The sequence below is a fragment of the Paramacrobiotus metropolitanus genome, unplaced genomic scaffold (genome assembly GCF_019649055.1).
Source record: "Paramacrobiotus metropolitanus isolate TYO unplaced genomic scaffold, Prichtersi_v1.0 Parri_scaffold0000006, whole genome shotgun sequence".
NCBI lineage: Eukaryota > Metazoa > Tardigrada > Eutardigrada > Parachela > Macrobiotidae > Paramacrobiotus > Paramacrobiotus metropolitanus.
The window spans coordinates 3,078,464-3,097,614 of record NW_026570226.1 but is presented as its reverse complement, the minus strand read 5'-3'; the positions used below and the strand labels follow the sequence as shown (position 1 = coordinate 3,097,614).

Below are 19,151 nucleotides of genomic sequence, written 5' to 3'. Positions count from 1 at the left end.
TCGTGCGCTCGCGCTCCGTGAATATCAAAGTGCAGCTATACTAGTTGCATATCAAAAGGTGTAGAAAAAAATTTTAAACTTTTTGATACTAAACCTGTGGCTGTTTATGGCGAAAAACACAAATTCTAGCCATTTTGCTTTTCCATAGACTTAAGCATTGATTGCAAGCCAAACGGTTATGCGCACAGATCCTATGCTGTGCCTACGAGAAAGCAAAATGGCTAGAATTTGTGTTTTTCGCCATAAACAGCCACAGGTTTAGTATCAAAAAGTTTAAAATTTTTTTCTACACCTTTTGATATGCAACTAGTATAGCTGCACTTTGATATTCACGGAGCGCGAGCGCACGAAAGTAGTGAGTAAGCGTCCAAGTTTTAGTGGTGGCGTGTCGTTGCGAGGTTATTTTGAACCGCGGACCGACTGATCGGTTCAACCTCTTTTTGTCGTACATTGTAAAACGGCGGAAGCTGCGCGGGACGTGCATTCACTTAGTCAATGTTTGCAGAGGGAAGTGTTGTTGGCCAAGCGTGCCAATGACCTAGAAAAAGAGAGCTTAATCAATAATCAATATAATAAAATGGAAGCTACCTAGCAGTTTCCTGATTATCGATCACAACGCAACATTTGTATTCCTTCTTGGTACGGAAGATATGACGCAATAATAGGCTGCATCCCAGATAATGTAGTATGTAGTTTCATTGATTTGGATAATTACAAAATCATACCACATTGTGACCGCGCACAAGTGTATACGCATTAATCGGTCAAAGCGACGGACGGATTTCCTTAATGCATTTTTTCAATTTCATGCCAGCCTTGCCGGACGTAAGGATTGCTGTGGTACGGACGCTTTGTCGGTTACATTGGTTGAGTTTCCTGACGAATAGCTATTCAATTAGCTCGAATTTAATTTTTCGGTCACACACCAACTTGCTATGCATTCACGTTTTTCACTTTCCTTCCCGACTCGAGGTAATCCAGAGTTTCGAACCCATGCAACGGAGCGCTTGTGCGGATATCTGCTTTCGACACTTTATTGTTCTTGTCTGTTGCTGCGGGTTAGATAAGGAGAACGTCTTCTGGCAGCTGATGCGCCAGTCCGAAGTCGGTCATCTTGACCACACCGCCGTGGCAGACGAGGATGTTGCGGGCGGTCAAATCGCGATGGACTGTTGAAGAAAGCGGGTTCCGCGGCTAATTTGGAAAGATAAGCGGATCAGGTCCCGCACCGACAGCACTATCCGGTCGATGACGTCTGCTTTGGCGGTAGCCGGCGGCAATGTGTCAGCCGCTTGTTGTAGATGGCTGTCGTAAGACGTCTCGCAGTGTTACCGGATGCACTTGAGCAGAGATCCGAGTTAGGTGTATCCCATCACCAAATACGTTTCGCTTTCGAATGAATATTGTAAGATAATTCCATATTTGGCTTGTCAAAACATCACTTATTTCCTAGTGATGTTTTCACAGATAACAATGGCAGGCGAAACTGAATATTTTTATCAAGAAAATCAATCTGCGTAAGGGTAAGTGGGTTCAGATTTTACAAGCAGAAAGGAAGAGCGCGCTTACGGTCCATGCAGTTTACAACTGTGTAGGAACTGCAGACGCTGTACGGAGAGGTATTTTCTGACGGAGGAGTACGTAACATTACTGGCATGAACCATCTGCTGCTCATTGACCCAGATTGTAATCACTGTATCCTTGAATAAGTTCAGCTCCCCATTTCATTCCTGGTTACTGATCATAACTCAGCTCAGTGTTCTTTCTTTGTGGAGCACAAACGATTATAAAGCTGTAAGCCTGATTAGTTTCACCTGGTCTGCAAATCTGCTAATCACACCCGGCGCTGGTGACCTAATTTTTCACGCACTTTATCTGGCTAGATGGTTTATAGTGAAACATTTCCAGCCAATTTTCTGCCGTTATGCTAGACGCAGATCGCTATTTGTTTCGTAGTACTAAGTCGTGCATCTTATAACAGCATTGCAAACCAGATGAAACAAACCAGATGAAACTGTTTTAATGCAGACAGCAGCTGAAAGAATAGAAACGGTGGAAATAAAAAATGCAAACATACGTAGAAACGAGGTATAACAAAATAAAAATACTCGAACGTGAATTATCGATTCGAAACCATGTATCTATACTCGTAAAAATCCAGCAGTAAAGCCAAAAATTACAGATACAATCATAAAAGTTGGCAAGGTTATATCGTCATATACGGCTGGGGCGATTTCTGGTTATTTTAAAAAATAAACATATAGACGCGCGCGTTGAAATATTTGGATATTTTAATTTTCTGCTTTTTGGCGCTCTTTCGCTACACAAATATCAATTATATTGTTGGCGGCTTCCTCCATCTTTGTGAGCACCGCGGCTAGTGTCCGCCATGTTAAAGCGAAGGAAAGTGGAGGCGCAATACATGATCCAATAAGAGGAAAGAATTTAAGCACTTCTTCCGCTGCTTGGCCAACCATCAGCGGACGGGCGACGGTCGTCAAGAGACCCAACAGGAACTCTTTGGTAAGTACCAGCGGCATGTATTTTGTTAACGCTTCTTGTAAATCTTCCAACTTTACAGCATGGGCATTGGCAGCTGCTTGCAGAGAAATTGGATCCAGACCGAGTTGGCGCATGTAAAAGATGCTCTGGGTTAAAATCAACGCGATATCAGCCACAATGGACACTCCTGCAGTCGAACAAGAAACAAACTTATATTATAATACCGTATATCGCTACAGATTTGCAGTTAGTTTTCGGTTTATGGGAAATATGGAATGAATTCAGATTTTTTTTTAACCTCAAATGTAAATAATTAGCTTTAAAGGTTTTGTAATAAAAAGTAATTCGAGTATATTGTCTCTTGCACATGACTAACCTGGTACTGGAATTATAGCAACGGCACCAGAAATAAGACCAGTCTTCCATGTGTAGCCTCGAAGAGCCTCCACCTTCTCCTTGAGAATTGTTTTGCTCAGTGTCCCCATGACATTTAGAGAGAACAAATATGCTTCCCGCTTGAGTTTCGGTAAGGAATTCAAGATTTTTCGCTGCAATTCAACAAAGTCCAATTTATCCACCTCGTAACTATTAATCAGGAACACGTTACATTGCTCTTCTGGGCTTAATCCAAGCTTGTGTATAATGTCATTTCTGACAAGGTCAAGAATTTCTTTAACAGGTTTCTCCGCCCAGGTTCTGGGGTAGGCCTTGCGGTGCTTTTCCACATCAATGTCGCTTTGAGTGCGCACGTAAAAGAAATTTTTCTTAGCGTCCCGTATTGTTTTTGCTAACCACTGATCGTCCGCAGTAAACCGATTCGCAGATAACAGCAAATAAAAGTCATATCGTTCAAATTCAATCTTTTTGAGGTAATCATCATGATTAGCAAAGCCCGGCGTTCCACATCCAGGCAGATCCCAGTAGATTATCAAGCCATTTTCCGGATGAGCGTATGGTTTAGGTTCGGTGGTAGTCTCCACTATGCCAACTGCCGCTCCACCTTCGTCCTCTGCAGTGATGCTACGCGATGCGTTGATAAAACAGGATTTTCCCGTGCCGCTTGCACCGATAACAGCAATATTAAGGGGAACGTTTTTCCACGACTCGTTTTTTTCCTGGAGAACTCCTGCAAGCCCTCCAGGGCCACCTTTCCGGACCGCTTCCTCAATCTCTTTTTTGACGTTCTCCGCGCCAAGATTAGCTTTGGCAAATCTTATGAAATCATCATCCTCTTCCATGGTGTAGGATCAGTTTATCAAACTCTTAATCCTTAGAAATACCGCTCACCGTAGAGTGTTTATCAACCGGCAATACGCAATTCGTAAGTGGGGCCGTACCTGATAGATAAGGCCGATGCTGCGCATCTGCTAGGGTAAGCTTGAAGCAGCCCCACATTAGTTTTTATACAGGCATGGTTTGTATCAATTGTATGTGTGGCGGTTGTTTGAATTTGTGTCCACCAAAGCCTTATTGTGAGTTATGTTGTTGCGTGTTTACCATGCAACTTGCTCACATTAGTTTAGGCAGTGTAATTCAAACAACACTTTGAAATGCAAGCACGGTCACACTTCACTTCTCTGTATTATAACGTCATTATTTATACTGCAAACGTACTTTGTCGCAGAACAAATGCTATCTGTTTAGTAAACGTGTTTGCGCGCGTGATTAAGTATTTGTCAGTTACAACGTACAGGAAAGGTGACTATTTGCACGGCGTTAGGTATTTGACACTCATCTTTATACAGGAAAAGCAACTATTTGCACCATTTATCGGATATTTTGCAGTATTAACGCGACTGACAACTCGCAGGTAGAAAGGGATCCTGGCGTGGCAACGAATCTAATATTGACTGTATTGCATTAAGAGAATAAGACAAGGCTCCCCAGTGTGATTTCGTGAATAGGTATGCATAGCGTTCCACAGTATACACATTGCGTTCCACAGTACACACACTTCTGACATCACGGCGTGATGTCAGAAGTTTGCATAGTAACCAACAGGCACAAGCAGCAGTGCACGGCTCCCAGCTTATTAGCTCTTTGCTGAAGTTCTCGTCATGAGCCATGCCTTTCCGGTACTGCAGCCCAGCTGCGCTGGCTGTGTACGTATATGATTACTGTAGACGATCTGAACTCCGTCGACTGGATACTGTATGCGATACCGCCAAAGAGTTCCAAACTTCCGTCAGTTCCGTGTTATGCGATCGTAGTCCCGTTACTCCCGTAGAGTGCTGCTGCTGCCACATATATACGGAAATTAATTTTTTTATTTCAGTCTAAGCTGGGAAAGTTCATGGTCGCACTGCAGGACCGGTTTGTGCTATTAGCGTTTTCGATTCATCGCCACAATTTTCAGCAGCCAACTCCAAGGGCATAAAATTAGCTTTATTTAAATCTTATGACCGTGCCATTGATCGACTGTTAAAATGAATTCCACGGGCAACACTGTGCGGAAACTTGGCTTCAGTGCGGATAATGTGAAACAGATAGAAGAAGCGTACCGCTTGGGTGGAACAGCAGAATTTTCGCGCATTTTACAAGAAGAAGTGGATGGTTGGAAAGCTGTCCCGCTAAATATAGCGGTTATCGGGAAGACTGGATCAGGAAAGTCCAGTTATATTAACTGTGCTCGCCACGTCACTGCGGAAGACCCAGAAGGAGCGTTAGTCGGTATTACGGAAACTACGAAAATTATCAAATCATATCCCCATCCAGAAAATAATATGCTGCTCTACTGGGATCTTCCTGGCGTTGGAACGGAAAATTTTCCGCGCGAAACCTACCTTGATGACATCGAATTCAAGAGTTATGATTTTTATCTAATTTTGTCATGCATGCGTTTTACTGTCCACGACTTGTGGTTGGCCGAAGTAATTAAGAATGAAGGCAAGAAATTTTTCTATGTCCGTACTCATAGCGATAGTGACGTTCAAAACCAAAAGAAATCCCATCCTAAGGCATCTGCCGGCAAATCTGATGAGGAAATACTTCAAGAAGTGCGGAAGGACATTATCAAAAGGTTGCAACTTAACGAAGCCGATCAAGACAATGTGTTTCTCATCGACTGCCACGAACCATCAAAATTTGACTATGAAAAGCTGCAGGAAAGACTACTAAAATCCTTACCCGAATTGAAACGAGAAGTTTACTTGAACTCGCTTAATCCAATTAGGATGCTTAGCAAGAAAATTCTTCAGGAAAAACTGGATGCCTTGCGGGGTCGCGCTTTAATAACGGCAATGCTCTCCGGTCTGTGTGGTCTAGTATCAACACCAGGTGAATAATTACACTACGTACGACGGTGGAGTTACCGAGCACCCGCATATTTCTGAAGAAAAGTTGTACTTGCACGTTGTATCTACATATTGAATTGTCTACCGGACTATAATTTTTCTCATAAAAACTAAATGCTTCTCACTTAAACGAAAATAAGGATTACCTGTGATTTGGCAAATATTGTAACTTTTAACGTGAACACTTACTACGATGATTGAAAATTTTACAGAAGTTTCCGCGGCGGCTGACCTTCATCTGGCGATTCGTACAAGCACTTTTTATCTAGAACAGCTTGGGCTGGATCAAAAATCGTTGGCGGCAACCGCCGCAGCTCATGGCATAGATGTGGATTGCCTTGACAAACATGTTGGATTGCGCATTGAAGACCTGTCAACCAGCGATTGTATCACCTCCTTATATGAACAACTGGGCCATCAAACGCCTGCCCGGAGCATAGAGGAACTAAAATCATTCATACCGATTTTTGGATTTTTGCTTAATGGGCCCCTTTCTTCATTAAATACTTCTAATGCACTGCTCGCTATTTTGCAGCAGATGGAATCTGTTGCTCATAAAGTCATTGATGTTTGTGTGGATAAGGTGCATCAGAAAGTTTTAAATGAATCCGGATAAGCTGAAGAAGAGTTGAAGACTACCAATTCGACATTAAAGGTGCGAGATACAGTACATATAGACTTGTCACAGGATTTGCACGATACGGCTCACCAACCACAATTAATGGAGTCACCACAGAATGCACCACCAATTCTCCAGTAACACCGCCGCCGTTCAGATCAGCTTGTATAGGTACGAGTCCCGAGACATGTCCTGTTTCATGTCCATCGACGTTCCGGGCCCGCTTCTACAATAACCCAGATGACGATCACACACAGATGACGATCACACCTGGCCGCGAACATCGATGACGCTGAGGGAGACCGGCCGTCATGTAGACGACATTAGACGTGGAAGTTGTCCCGGAAGGCTGCTATCAGATAGTTATTTTCTTCGTCGCCAATGCTTGTGGTGATCAAAATGGCAAGGGCGCCAACCCATAGCAGTATTTTCAAAGGCAGCAATTCTATCATTAGTCCGGTGCAAGTCGCATATCCGCCAAGCTGCTGCATCGGCGTCGTGCTTTTGTGGAGCGATGATACAGCAGTCATTATCCGATGGAGACACGCACCCGCATTTACTTAATAGTGACATCCGCTACACAAAAGGACGTAGATGACACCCGACGAAACGCTTCGCCATACTATGAGACGGTCGAAGCTGTTCAAGCTGACGTCACACTACGGTTGTGCCGCTACGAAAATCAAAACTTAATTTCTGCAAATCTACCTGGACGATAGGTCGAACACAACTTCATTATTCATTGTAAATTTGTACATACAAATATTCTAAAATACTCGTATATTTTATAATACTCGTATATTCTGTTAGGTAGCACTTTGCGTATAGATGATTTTATATAGCATTACTTAGTTTTGTGCCATAATGGACCATGCAACTTACAAGCAGCGGCGCTTCCACCTCTTCTTGTTTTACTCTTGATTTGTCGTATTCGGGAACAAAATAATGCCGTAACTGTACAGCATTGAACAGGCAATTTACACAAATAAGTACAGTAGTTGTGGTACAATGCAAAAATCCAGGCATTGTGACGACGGTGCAAGGTGAACTTGCTAAACCGTTGCTTTGGATGCACAGACTCGGTTTTCGTTATTATGACATCTTGTCGTTGCACTTAGCTCGGGTGTGTTCTACGGCAGCACTGCATGGTGTGTCCTGTGTTAGGCGCGATTCAAGTATTACGTAAGGGAAATTTTCCACTTTTTGGACCACCCCCCCCACCCTTTTGTGACCTTTGTCCATGTATTACTTACTTCTATGCTTTCGAATGATAGCAGAAAAGAATAAAACAAGCAACATGCCGATGCAAAATTATATATACAACCACGCATAGTAACTGCGAAAAAATCCAGGCATAAATTAGTGTGACGATTGCGGCGCATGTGTTTATCATTTTCATCGCCCTGGATGACTCAGCTTTCTTTTTCCAAAAGACCATCTTCAGTTTTCTGCCAAGTCCTGCTTAGCGGCTGAATGAATCCACGAAACTGCCACCGACACCTCCGCCTCCACGGGAACTACTGCTTCGGCTTTCGGTTGGCACGTTTCTGGCAAACGAGCTGAGCGAAAGTCAGAGTAGTTGTTCGTATTTGGGTTTCCGCTACATCTGATTTTCGATGAAATTCATTCAGCTTGCTGGCCACTTGATCTGTTTGAGCGTCTCAACTTGCCAAAACACTAAGCGGCAGCACTCCAGCAAGTTCTGTATAGGCTTGGTTATGATGGTTGACTGGTTTTGCTCTACGATTCCGTCATTCATAATCTCCGTCGCCATAACGTTGCATGGTGGCCATTGCCCACGACAAGCGTAGTGTACATGACGACCGACTATCCTTAACGATGTAACTTTGGAAAAGGCCATCTCGTTGAGGGCGTCGGCCATCATGCACACTTCCCGAATCCTGGGCGTCTGCTGTTGCCGCTGGCTAAATAGTCGCCCAGTCTGCCCCGAGTTCAGCTTCGAACTGAGCAATGCTGTGTTGTTAAAGTCCAAGCCGAACACGCGCTCGGTGAATATCTGTACTGTGAAACTGTGCAAAACCTCCCGAATATGCACCGATAACCTTTAAATTAATTAGTTGTGCCGATACATCGCAGGACTCTCTATTACAGCCGCTGCATCGAAAGCCAAAAGTTGACGGCTGCGCAGCGTATGACATCCATTGGCTGACGTTTTCTTGCTTGCTCGAAGCGAATCCTAGAAAAATAAACGAGATGACATCATTAAAAAGGCCGTCGATGACAAAGCGACTGAAAAAAGAAATACGCCTTATAAGCACGTCAGTCGCTTACGGGCACACATTTTCGGCATCGCCCTCACCCAACTAATTTGAGCGATAATACATCGAGCGTTTGTGGGTTCGGTCGTCACTAAATGCCTAACATCTGTACCGAGCCGTTTGGTAACAACAAGACAATTAATCATTAAAGTACTCCGATACGTACTGCATTTATGGACTAAATTGGGCCGTAGCTGTACAGTGTGCCTCTACTGCAACATACACACTAGAACTGTGCCTTGCCGGCCCAGTTGTTGTTACCGGAGTACATAGGACGGAACAGCTATGTATTTCTATCCCTAATTTCCCATAAACAAGGTTGCTCAGATGCCACCGCGTGATTCTATTTGCGCCCCTGGGCAGCTGTTTCACACCGAAGCCGCCAGTATACCACATTTTCACCAGGTTTACAGTCGAACACCGCCACTTAAACGCCCGTTGCCACCGCTAATTTTCACGGAAACAGAAAGACATCAGCTAAGAACCGGTAAACAAAGTTAAACTGCGACCTACGGCGGAAATGGCAGGACATAATAATCAATCTAATATCAGATAATCGTTCACTGGAAGCACATCGGCACAACGAATGTCATGGGAAAGGCGCAAGTGTAGACTCTGGTCATAAACATCTTACATTAGGTAGGACCATACCCGGCTATAATCTGTATGGCTATTCCGGTATTAAACACTTCTAAACATGGTACAAAATTTGTAATATTCTTGCTGAGCTTTGACAAGAACTATAAAAGTTAATAATAATTAGGTATATAGTTATAATAGTTAATATAAATACTTCATTATACTTCAGCAGCATACTGGAGAATCCCGCTCCCACGAATTTCTGCGACAACGATTATCTCTAGAAATTCAGAGAGGGAACGCGGCATCTGTATTGGAAACCGTGGGCGAAGCGGATAAATTTAACGAGATTTACGATTAAGATTTCCTTAGAGAAATCTCTTTATAATGAAGGCGGAGTTATCCGCTGACCACCGCGCGCGCATTGGTCAGTTGTTCCTCCCCTGGCCAGGGAAAAGCAAACGCTCTCCCATTCCTGGCCACCTGGACTCGCCTATATAAAGATGCCGACCACCAGTCGGCAGCCATTAGTTCGCCCGTTTCGCCTGCAGAAGATTTTTCCTTCGCCTGTAGAAGATTTTTCGCTTTTGATTAACGTTTTAACGTTACCGAGCCTCGACGCTTACAATGTTTTCTCGCGAGCAACTAGAGGCTATGTCTAAGCCAGCACTGCGTGACCTCGTAGCACAGAACGAGTTACCAGTGTCCGTCAACAAGACAGCCCTGGTTAATCGTCTTCTGGCCTTCTACAACCCTCCACCACCGGTCGTGGAAGTGCAACGCGACCCGGATGTCATGTCCATCCATGCCGATCACGACGAATCTGACGACGATGAGGACGGTTTGGATGATTTACCGCCTGCCCCGTCACCACCGCCTCCGTGCCCCTTTGTGACGTACGGCTTGTCAGCAGCCACCAGCGAGCGCCTGCGTGATAATGGTTTTCAAGATCTGCAAGATCTTAAGCTTATCCCAGCGCATCTGCTGCCCACTGTGGTTTGCAGCCTCCGCGACGAACTTGTTCTCCGTCAGTACCTGTATCCTCAACCCGCCGCTAGCACCAGTACACTGAGCGTGTCCAACGTTGCCAACCACATGCGCACCGTGACCGTCGACGATGGTGCCCGCGCCACAGCTCGATCCCAGCATAAAAGGTCACGTTCTCGTTCCACCTCTTCTTCCTCCAGCTCATCATCCTCGTCTTCGTCCTCCTCAAGTAAGTCTGGCTGTTGCCTTGACGATGCAGCCAAGTTACCAACACTGGCACGCAAACGGCCCCGCCCGCATAAGTTTGTCTTCGCCCGCGCGCGCATTTCCGCCACCGGCCGCACTAAATCCAAAGTTGACCCACTGGACCTGCATCTTGACGAGTTCATGAGCGGCAGTCTGTCGCTGGCCAAACTCCTTGCCGGATCTCCGAAGCATGCCAGTGCTCTCGCTGAGTATCTGGATTACTGAGAATACTTGGCAGTTAAACGGCAGGACTACTACGCTAAAGCAGTACTGCAGTTTGATAACGACTTCCGCCGCAAAGCCGCCTTTGAAGGTTGCCGTTTAGATAACGCCACAGCCCGCAATGCAATTGGTGGTAAATACTTTCACGCTAAACATTTGTTTGCCGCCACTCACTTAGACTTCAACCGCACCGGCACCAACAACAATGCCGGTCGTTTTCGCACCTACGGCAATCCTAACGCCATCAACAACCGCCCCAACCCACCACCATTCTGCATCCGTTTCAACGAAAGCCGCTGCCCGCCGAATTCTAACTGCCTCTTCATCCACCGCTGCGACCGTTGCAATCGCACCGATAATGGCCGTCTGCAGTGCCCCATTATTGCCAATACTTAGCACTTCATCGCGAGAAGGAGACGAAAGCGCAGTTAATTCTTTGTTTTCGGAATCTGGTTGTTTTTGCTCTTCTTCTAACTACAGTTATTCTCCTTCTCACAATCTTGATAATATGTTATGCCTGTCTATTAATGAGTGCGGCACGCTGGCGCAAGAAAATGCTCTCTCTGTTGACAGTAATAAAAGTCTGGCTTTGTCTTGCGATGTTGATCTCTTGCAACGCTGTAAACTGACACAAAAGCATACAGTATGGCAGGCTGAATTAATTAATGACCCAGATGCAGAATTCTTATTGCAGGACATAACAAAAGGCTTTTACATAGTAGACACTAATCAAACGCTCAGTAACTCTGATACCGCTAATAACAAATCCGCATTGTCTCCACAGGCCAAAGCGTTTCTTGATAAAGTTCTCAGCGAAGAGTTAGCAGCAGGTTAATCTGTGTTCAAACACAACAACCCATGCGTATACAGGCTATCGGTGCGGTGCCTAAGAAAGATACCAATAAATTGCGCCCGATTACTGACTGCAGTCGTCCAGCAAATGATCCCCTAAATGCTTACACTGCACCTGTGCCCTTTACTTTCGAATCTATTGACGACGCGATCGCCATCAGCAGCCACAACACTTTCTACGCTATTGTTGATTTGAAAGCCGCTTACCGCTCGGTACCTGTATTCCCACCACATAGGCAGTATCAGGGTTTTAGATGGCAGTTGCCGGGCGCGCCAGTACAGATTTTTGTTGATAACTTTTTTAGCTTCGGTTTGGCGTGTGCCCCATCAATCTTTAATAGAATTTCTACGGCTATTGCGCGGATGATGCGCCGGCGCGGCTATAAAATTGTTGCATACCTTGATGATTTCTTACTTATAGCTGACACTTATGCAGAGTGTACAGCTGCAAAGGAATCGCTAATTGCGCTGCTTATAACGCTTGGCTTTAGTGTAAACTGGGAAAAGCTAATATTCCCAACCAACCGCGTAAAATTTTTGGGCCTCATTAGTGACTCTTGTTTGCAACGCGTTGAACTCCCACAAGACAAAATGTCAGCCTTAATGGCTATGTGCGACCATTTCCAAACGCAAAGTAACATTACAAAATTGGAATTACAACAATTGGTGGGTCACATGAATTTTGCAGCACGAGCAGTCTATGGCGCACGAACTTTCACTAGAATTTTCATCGACGCTATTGATGAAGCTTTCTGCCCCTTCCCATCGGTTACGTTTATCAAAACTGCTAAAAATCGAACTTCATTGGTGGGTGCGCCTTGCCATTCAACTGAATGGCTTAGCCCCATCCGCCTTCGGGCTACAACACTGTGTGCGCTATGTCACTACAGACGCTTCCTTCTCCGGGTTCGGAGCTACCTGGGGCCGGCAATATATTGCAGGTAGTTGGGATACAGGCACCTCACCTCCGCACGCTTGCTTACGTAACTGGGTGGCGTCTCCCATACTCGATGCATCAGTATCGGACAACATTAATTATCTTGAACTGATAGCCGCTTGTATTCCCCTATTGATTTGGGCGCCAAAACTGTCCCGTAGCAGAGTTTGCATTCTGTCTGATAATACACAAACCGTGGCATTCCTAAACCGTGACTTTCGTTTTTACGCTCAACATATTTTTCGGGAAAGCTTAATACCGCAGCTGACCGACTTAGCCGTTTGAATACACAGCCGTCGTCCTTACTTACAATAAAAAAGTACTGCTCTCTTGGTGACCCAGATAATGACGTGGATTACATTTATAGATACCCCAATCAGGAAACTGGATGCTCAGTTGCAGACATTGAGACACGCTTCCTTGAGCAGTGCTTCCCTTCGCACTCGTAAATCTCAATGGGAAAACTTTCGTACTTTCTGAGCCCTCTTTGATTTGACCCCTATGCCAGCTTCCACTCGCACGCTCTGCCGCTACATTGCTTACTTATCAACTAAATTTCAGTACTCATCCATTTCAAACTATTTGTCCGCGATTTGTACCTGGCACAATCTCATGGACTACGCTAGTCCTAATTTGCAACATTTTGCTATTAAACAAGCTCTTGCTAGTGTAAAACGCTCCCGTTGCGAATACCCTAACAGGAAACCGGGAATTTCCGCACTCGATTTACCCCAAATCTACGCTAACTTGCACACTATTCGACAGCCCGTTCGAACAGCCTTTTGGTCTGCATGTGTGGTGGCCTTTCACCCGCGCAGTAATTTGTTCAAAAGTAAAGCTAACACTCGCTACCTCCGAAAGAAAGATGTTTACATCAAAGATAACACGCTTGTCATACGCTTTTCCGAGTTAAAAACTAACCGCTTTATCGCACAACAACAAACGTTACGCTTGCACGCTATCGCCGGTAATCCCTTATGTCCCATTACCGCGGTCACGGCCTTACTGAAGAGGTTACGTAATCAACTTTCAAAATGCCCCTTATTTTCTTATTTTGATTCTGATGGCACCTTACACTACATGTCCGCGCATCTGTTTAACCTGCTGTTAAAACAAGTCGCAAAAGTAAGCGGGTTCGCACCCGCTGCCTTTTCTACCCATTCTTTCCGGCGAGGCGGTGCCACATTTGCTCATAAGTGTGGCGTACCTGATGCGGCTATCCAAGCTCAGGGCAACTGGCGGAGTGACTGCTTCCGGATATATACTTCTCGCGTCGACGATCTTCGCAAGTCGTTTTCAGATCTAGTCGCCGCTCGCATTTTGGATGATTTTGGCTGTTAGGGCACTACGTGCCTCTTTTATGATGTTATATATATACGTGTCCGTATTGCTCTTTGCTTGGTATCCGCTTGATGCCCGGAAGTAAAGTCCATACCCCATGCACCTTGTTGCTTGCCGTTAAACTCACACACTCCACATAACGACAACAGTTCTCATTATTTGCTATAATTACGAATATGTTTACTCATATTATGTGAACAAAAGTGTAATGGTGCAGTATACTCAATAAAGCATGTGACAGTTAATATAAAATGCTGGTATACATTTTTCGCTCGGTGTTAAGCAATGATGAGATTACCTTGAATACCTTCTGATTCATTCATTCATTCATATCAAGTGCAGCCAACTCGGTTAACGGGACTTCAACGTCTGGTCGGTAAAAAACAGCTAAAGTTTAACAGCAAAAAGAGATTATTATTCGAGCAGATCGACCGTTTTCAGAGCGAACTTAAAGAAGCCAACACCGCTAACACTGAGTATCTCCATATTGGTTTTCTGAATCCGCTCATACACGTTCATCAGAAGCATGGCCAACGTACTTTCTCCGATTTTCTTCTTTGCTCTGGCGTGGATTCGCTTCGCTTTCCGGAGATTATACCGCGATCCTTGAAGTTGACCATTTCAACCAAGTAGGGCGGTGGGTGGTACACTTCATGGTTGTAGATCTTGTACAACCAGACGGCTTCGGGCTGCTTCCAACGGTCGAACAACGGCAGGATGCGTAATCGCTGATACAGCTCGGGGGTTACCCGCTCTTTGTAATCAGTAATGACCTGCAATGCTTTCCGTTGGGCTCTGGATAGTTTGCCGCGTAAAGTCGAAGATGCCGGTGACCACGTGTCCGTGTCTTAATAACGCTAATCTTGGGCCCAAGCGGAACCACAGTCCACAGTATGGTGTACGGATGCATTGTAAATTTTCAGGCTCGGTGTAGAGTATAAAAATGGGCCGCATGGCGGCATGGGTAATTTTTGGCAGGGGAAATGCATCAACCGGCAGGAAAAATGTCCGCTGCCAGAATACTATCAAGCCCGTCTGGGAGTTTATAGTCTGGCTACTTTTTCAGAAACAAGGAACCTTCTCTGCTGTTCGAGGCTATGAGTATCCTTGAAAATTTCCACCAAACCAGGTGTGCCCAAACCATGTGTGCCGTACGGCGCCGTCGGTTCGGCAGAAAATATGCTTAGCAAATATGATGATGTACACATGTTATTTATTGTGTACATCATCATTAGGTAGGGCTTGAGAATATATAAGTCATTACGGGAAAAATGCAACAATTCAGTGTTGTCACTGTTGCTATCTTATCTCCGTTGAACTGTACACCGCGCTGTGTGCAAATATGAGCCGGCAATTCGGCTATGATTCGGTAACAGATGCTGTATATTGATTCGGTAACAGATATACTTCTACCGGTTCCGTATAGAGTTATCGGGACATAAAGGATCGGACAGGGATGGCTAGTGGCTACGAAGCTGATGCGCTGAAGTTGCTGAACCCGTATTATTTGAAAGTAAAAACAAAAATGCAGTAAAAGAGCGACAGTATCGTGTGCGTAATGGTAGATTCAATTTCCTCTCTCGGTATTCAAATGAAATAAAGTCATAGTATAGTTTTTTCAAGGTAACTGAGACCGGTTTTGTGAAAAAAGATTAAACCACAGGGCAGCAAAAACCATTATAATTTTAGGCAAAGGATGCGAGCAGCTGAGTTACGTAGTTAACTTTGTCCTCCGCTTTGGTTAACTTTGGTTTCGAAATGTTACCCTGACAAAAATGTGAATGTGAATCATGACCCGGAATGTGAATTATTACCCTGACAAAAATGTTGCGCGATGCAATGTGATGTCGGGAACGGTCCGGTTGTGCAATGTTATATAGCCCATATCTTAGGGACTGTATTCATTGGCGCCATTTCCCATATCCCTCACACGGTAGCTTGATGATTTACTGAAGTTTTAAATAATTACTCATAGATGAGAATAATGATTGTCCGTGAACTCTCTTACGTAGTTTTCGATAAACATGGATGCGTTGGTCTTGTATAAAAGGCTTCGTAACACTTATTGCAGGATCAAATGCTATTGTGCGCACGCGGGTAACCTAAAATCAATGTGTCTGCCATGGCGAGAATTTTCAGTCTGATACTTGTCCTTTGCTTAATCGCAATGTCATTTGTCTGTGAGGAAAATGTCGAGCCGCCTCGGATCAGATCGCGCATTGCACGAGGTAATCATTGTATCCTAGAATTTATTGCTGGCCAAACTGCCAACTCGAAATGCTGTTTCTTTGACTGATTTACTGTTTCTTTGACTGAAGCTGTTTCTTTGGCTGATTTACTTCGCGTTCATTTGATAATTCGTGAAACAAATTAATTGCACGTTTTGATAAAACTAACTTTATTTTTAGCCGCGTTAGCGCCAAACAAAGCCGGGACCGGGTGGAGCGACGTTCTAGTCAGTCCTAACGCCTTTTTGTCGGCAACGTACCAGGGCTTCCGGATAAGCATCTACAAGACGGCCAACGCGGATACCAATTTGTCGGTGCCAACGCAGTACTTCTATCCACCGGCGTTGTTTATCGACCCAACTAGCGCCAAGAGTTACCTAAATTCTCTCCAGGAAAACCGGCCGGAAATGAGCTTTACGGTTCTCATGTGGGATGACGAGTATGAAGAGTTTATTCGCGAAGCGGTTAGTAAAAGACTGGGACAGAAGATACCGCGAGAAAGCATCCGCGTGCTGCCGATCGAACAAATTCGCATTGACGCCCTCGGTAAGCTATGACGATACACGTGATTACACGTGTATTGTATTTGACGATAGACAACAACGAGTCAACATTGTGTATCGCGCTACTCAAACACTTATGAATCTTCCTAGGTTTTGCGCCAAGCAAGTACGAAATAGTCAACAACTGGGTGTCCTATGCTTCACAACCGTCGACCTTTGATTTCCGCTTCAGTTGCATTAATAAAGCAACGTGTGATGACCTAGCTCAACATGTCAAAGAAAATCCACAGTTATTCGTGTACGACCTGGAGGTTTCGTACAGCCTGATTAATGTTCGCAGTGCGCGCCGAATTATCCAAGTCAAAGCAGAACATGTGCAGGCGGGAAAACTGTTCAGCCAGCTGCAACAGCAAGTGCCCAATACTAGTGTTTTGTACATGAAAGCGGACGATGTCACACAAATGACCTTGGAGATTGCCAACAACGTTATGGCGACGGAAGTGGTGGATGATGAGTTTATAGGACAAGATCAATCACTGACTATCATCAAAATTCTGGAAAGTCTGCTGCAAATGAAGCCAGAATCGTCGGCAGTGTTTCAGGTAAGGCTTTCGGCTTTCAAATTTAAAATTCTTCCTTTTTACGTATGAAAATAATTACATACGAAGTATCAAACAGGTCATCATGCCCAAAGGTCAAGGTCATAATGACCAAAGCAGCTATATTTAATGTGGTAGCCAGGACCACCAAAACATCCGATCTTAGGCTAGAATTTTTAGACGCACAGATCGTTCCGACGATTACGCGCGTATACATAAAAAGGAAGGTAGAAAAATGAATCATCCGCTTCCGGTAATTTTGCAAATTGCAAAGGATTGTGAACAAGTATCTCAGCATGGTAACCGACCAGACCACAAATACTTCTCTTTGCGTACTTTCAGGAGCAAATGTGGAACTCGGTTTTCTGGCAAGACGAGACCACCCGGCCCGACCGGGTGACCAGCACGCTGAACGAATATTACAAGAAAGCAGACGACAAGATGCAAGAGAAAATTAGGGACGAACTAGCCAAAAGCCAAAGCACTAGTTCCAACGTCGGCGGAGCGGTCGAGGTGGGCTTCTTGGGTGCCAGTATCAAAGCCTCAATGGAAACGGCCTTCGCCAGTTCCAATTCGTTTGCCAGTGAACACGAAAAAGAGCAGTTTATTGCCACTATGGCCGAAGCCAGCAGCAAGAGCCAGTGGAGCGGGGAGCGGTTTATCGTTAAACCGACGCAATTGATCCGCACTAACATCGCGCGCCTTCAAAGTTCCGCCACAGTCACCAGTGTTCAAGTCCGTGTGGCCAGGGCAGAAGCGCAGCTGACCAGTCGCATCAACCTGCTGGCACAACCACAGCTGTCTAATGATACCGCAACGAGCGATATTCCGACAGGATCGGTTCAGATGTTTTACGGGGTGGTGTTACCGTTAGGCTGGCTGCCTTGCGACGGTTCCGCTGTTGACTGCAGCAAATACCGACGCTTGTGTGGTATCCTGAGAGGTGTCAATGCCACCGACATTCGTACGCCTGATCTTCGCGGGCGGACAGCAATCGGGGCCGGTAACGTCCTGCTTCCGCACACTATTGGCAATCCCACTAATTACTCTTTTTCCATCGGTGACGCGGGTGGCGAAGTAAATCACAGACTGAAACTAAACGAAATGCCATTACATAGCCATTCCTACACCGCTCTTCATCCGCCTATGGTCCGATATTTGTCGACACATATATTTTTTGGTAACCAAACGCATACTTTGTACTATTCAAAGGAGTCTGTTAAAAACTATGAAAGCACAAATTTTCAAGAATCACGAACAACCGGGAGTAGCGGCACCGGCTCTGCACATAATAACATGCAGCCCTATCTTGCTTTGAATTTCATTATCAAGACGTGAAACGTATGTCTTTTTTACCATATTGTCGCTATGCCTTTGAACTTTGATTGCTCTGTGCTTAAAACAGAGTGTTGCAAATAAATAGCATCTCTTTATGTTGCTGCATAGATGCAACATTGCAGACGCTTTTCCGATTTTGATGTCTGTGGGCTGAACTATAATTATTACGGTTTACTAAATGGTTTTACTCTTTACTAAACGGTTTTACTCTTCGCAAATAGTAATTTGAAACCTTGGAATCGTAAAGGCTGCACGGATGCATCCTTGCGCTTGGAATAACCACATTGTGCCCAAGGTACAAAGGTTCAAAGATACTGAAACTGCCGTTGAAAACTCCGGGACGACTGTTGTCAAACGTTAGCCCATTACTGGAGCTGTGGCAATCATTTGTGCCTGTACGAACTGCGAAGAAACTGCACGGTCGAAGTCAGTACGGAACACCGGTCAAGCTAACACATTTTCTATATCAAAAAGATTTAACCAACGTTGGCCAATTTGCTGGCTGACCAGACGTGACATAACACAGTCGCTTTTCCCAGATTAATTGTACTGCAGTTGGATTCCACCGAATTTCCGCAACACGACATTTTTTGATTGTGTTGAGCGCCGTATCGGTTGAGGCCGTA

The 19,151-nt window shown here is 44.9% G+C and overlaps 3 protein-coding genes across 3 annotated transcripts; 2 read left to right on the top strand and 1 right to left on the bottom strand.

Annotated features, from left to right (window-relative positions):
* Positions 1-2,015: 2,015 nt before the first annotated feature.
* On the bottom strand, positions 2,016-3,899 carry LOC129581861 (interferon-inducible GTPase 5-like). The gene is made up of 2 exons (XM_055473132.1): positions 2,879-3,899; positions 2,016-2,689 (listed from the first exon to the last, which is right to left on the bottom strand). Exons 1-2 carry the CDS (start codon positions 3,738-3,740, stop codon positions 2,292-2,294), a joined length of 1,260 nt encoding a protein of 419 aa, XP_055329107.1. The 5' UTR covers positions 3,741-3,899; the 3' UTR covers positions 2,016-2,291.
* A 611-nt stretch (positions 3,900-4,510) lies between these two features.
* On the top strand, positions 4,511-6,626 carry LOC129581917 (interferon-inducible GTPase 5-like). The gene is made up of 2 exons (XM_055473217.1): positions 4,511-5,778; positions 6,008-6,626. Exons 1-2 carry the CDS (start codon positions 4,929-4,931, stop codon positions 6,409-6,411), a joined length of 1,254 nt encoding a protein of 417 aa, XP_055329192.1. The 5' UTR covers positions 4,511-4,928; the 3' UTR covers positions 6,412-6,626.
* Positions 6,627-15,950: 9,324 nt separating this feature from the next.
* On the top strand, positions 15,951-18,571 carry LOC129581961 (uncharacterized). The gene is made up of 4 exons (XM_055473290.1): positions 15,951-16,085; positions 16,266-16,631; positions 16,739-17,190; positions 17,530-18,571. Exons 1-4 carry the CDS (start codon positions 15,980-15,982, stop codon positions 18,523-18,525), a joined length of 1,920 nt encoding a protein of 639 aa, XP_055329265.1. The 5' UTR covers positions 15,951-15,979; the 3' UTR covers positions 18,526-18,571.
* Positions 18,572-19,151: the final 580 nt, after the last annotated feature.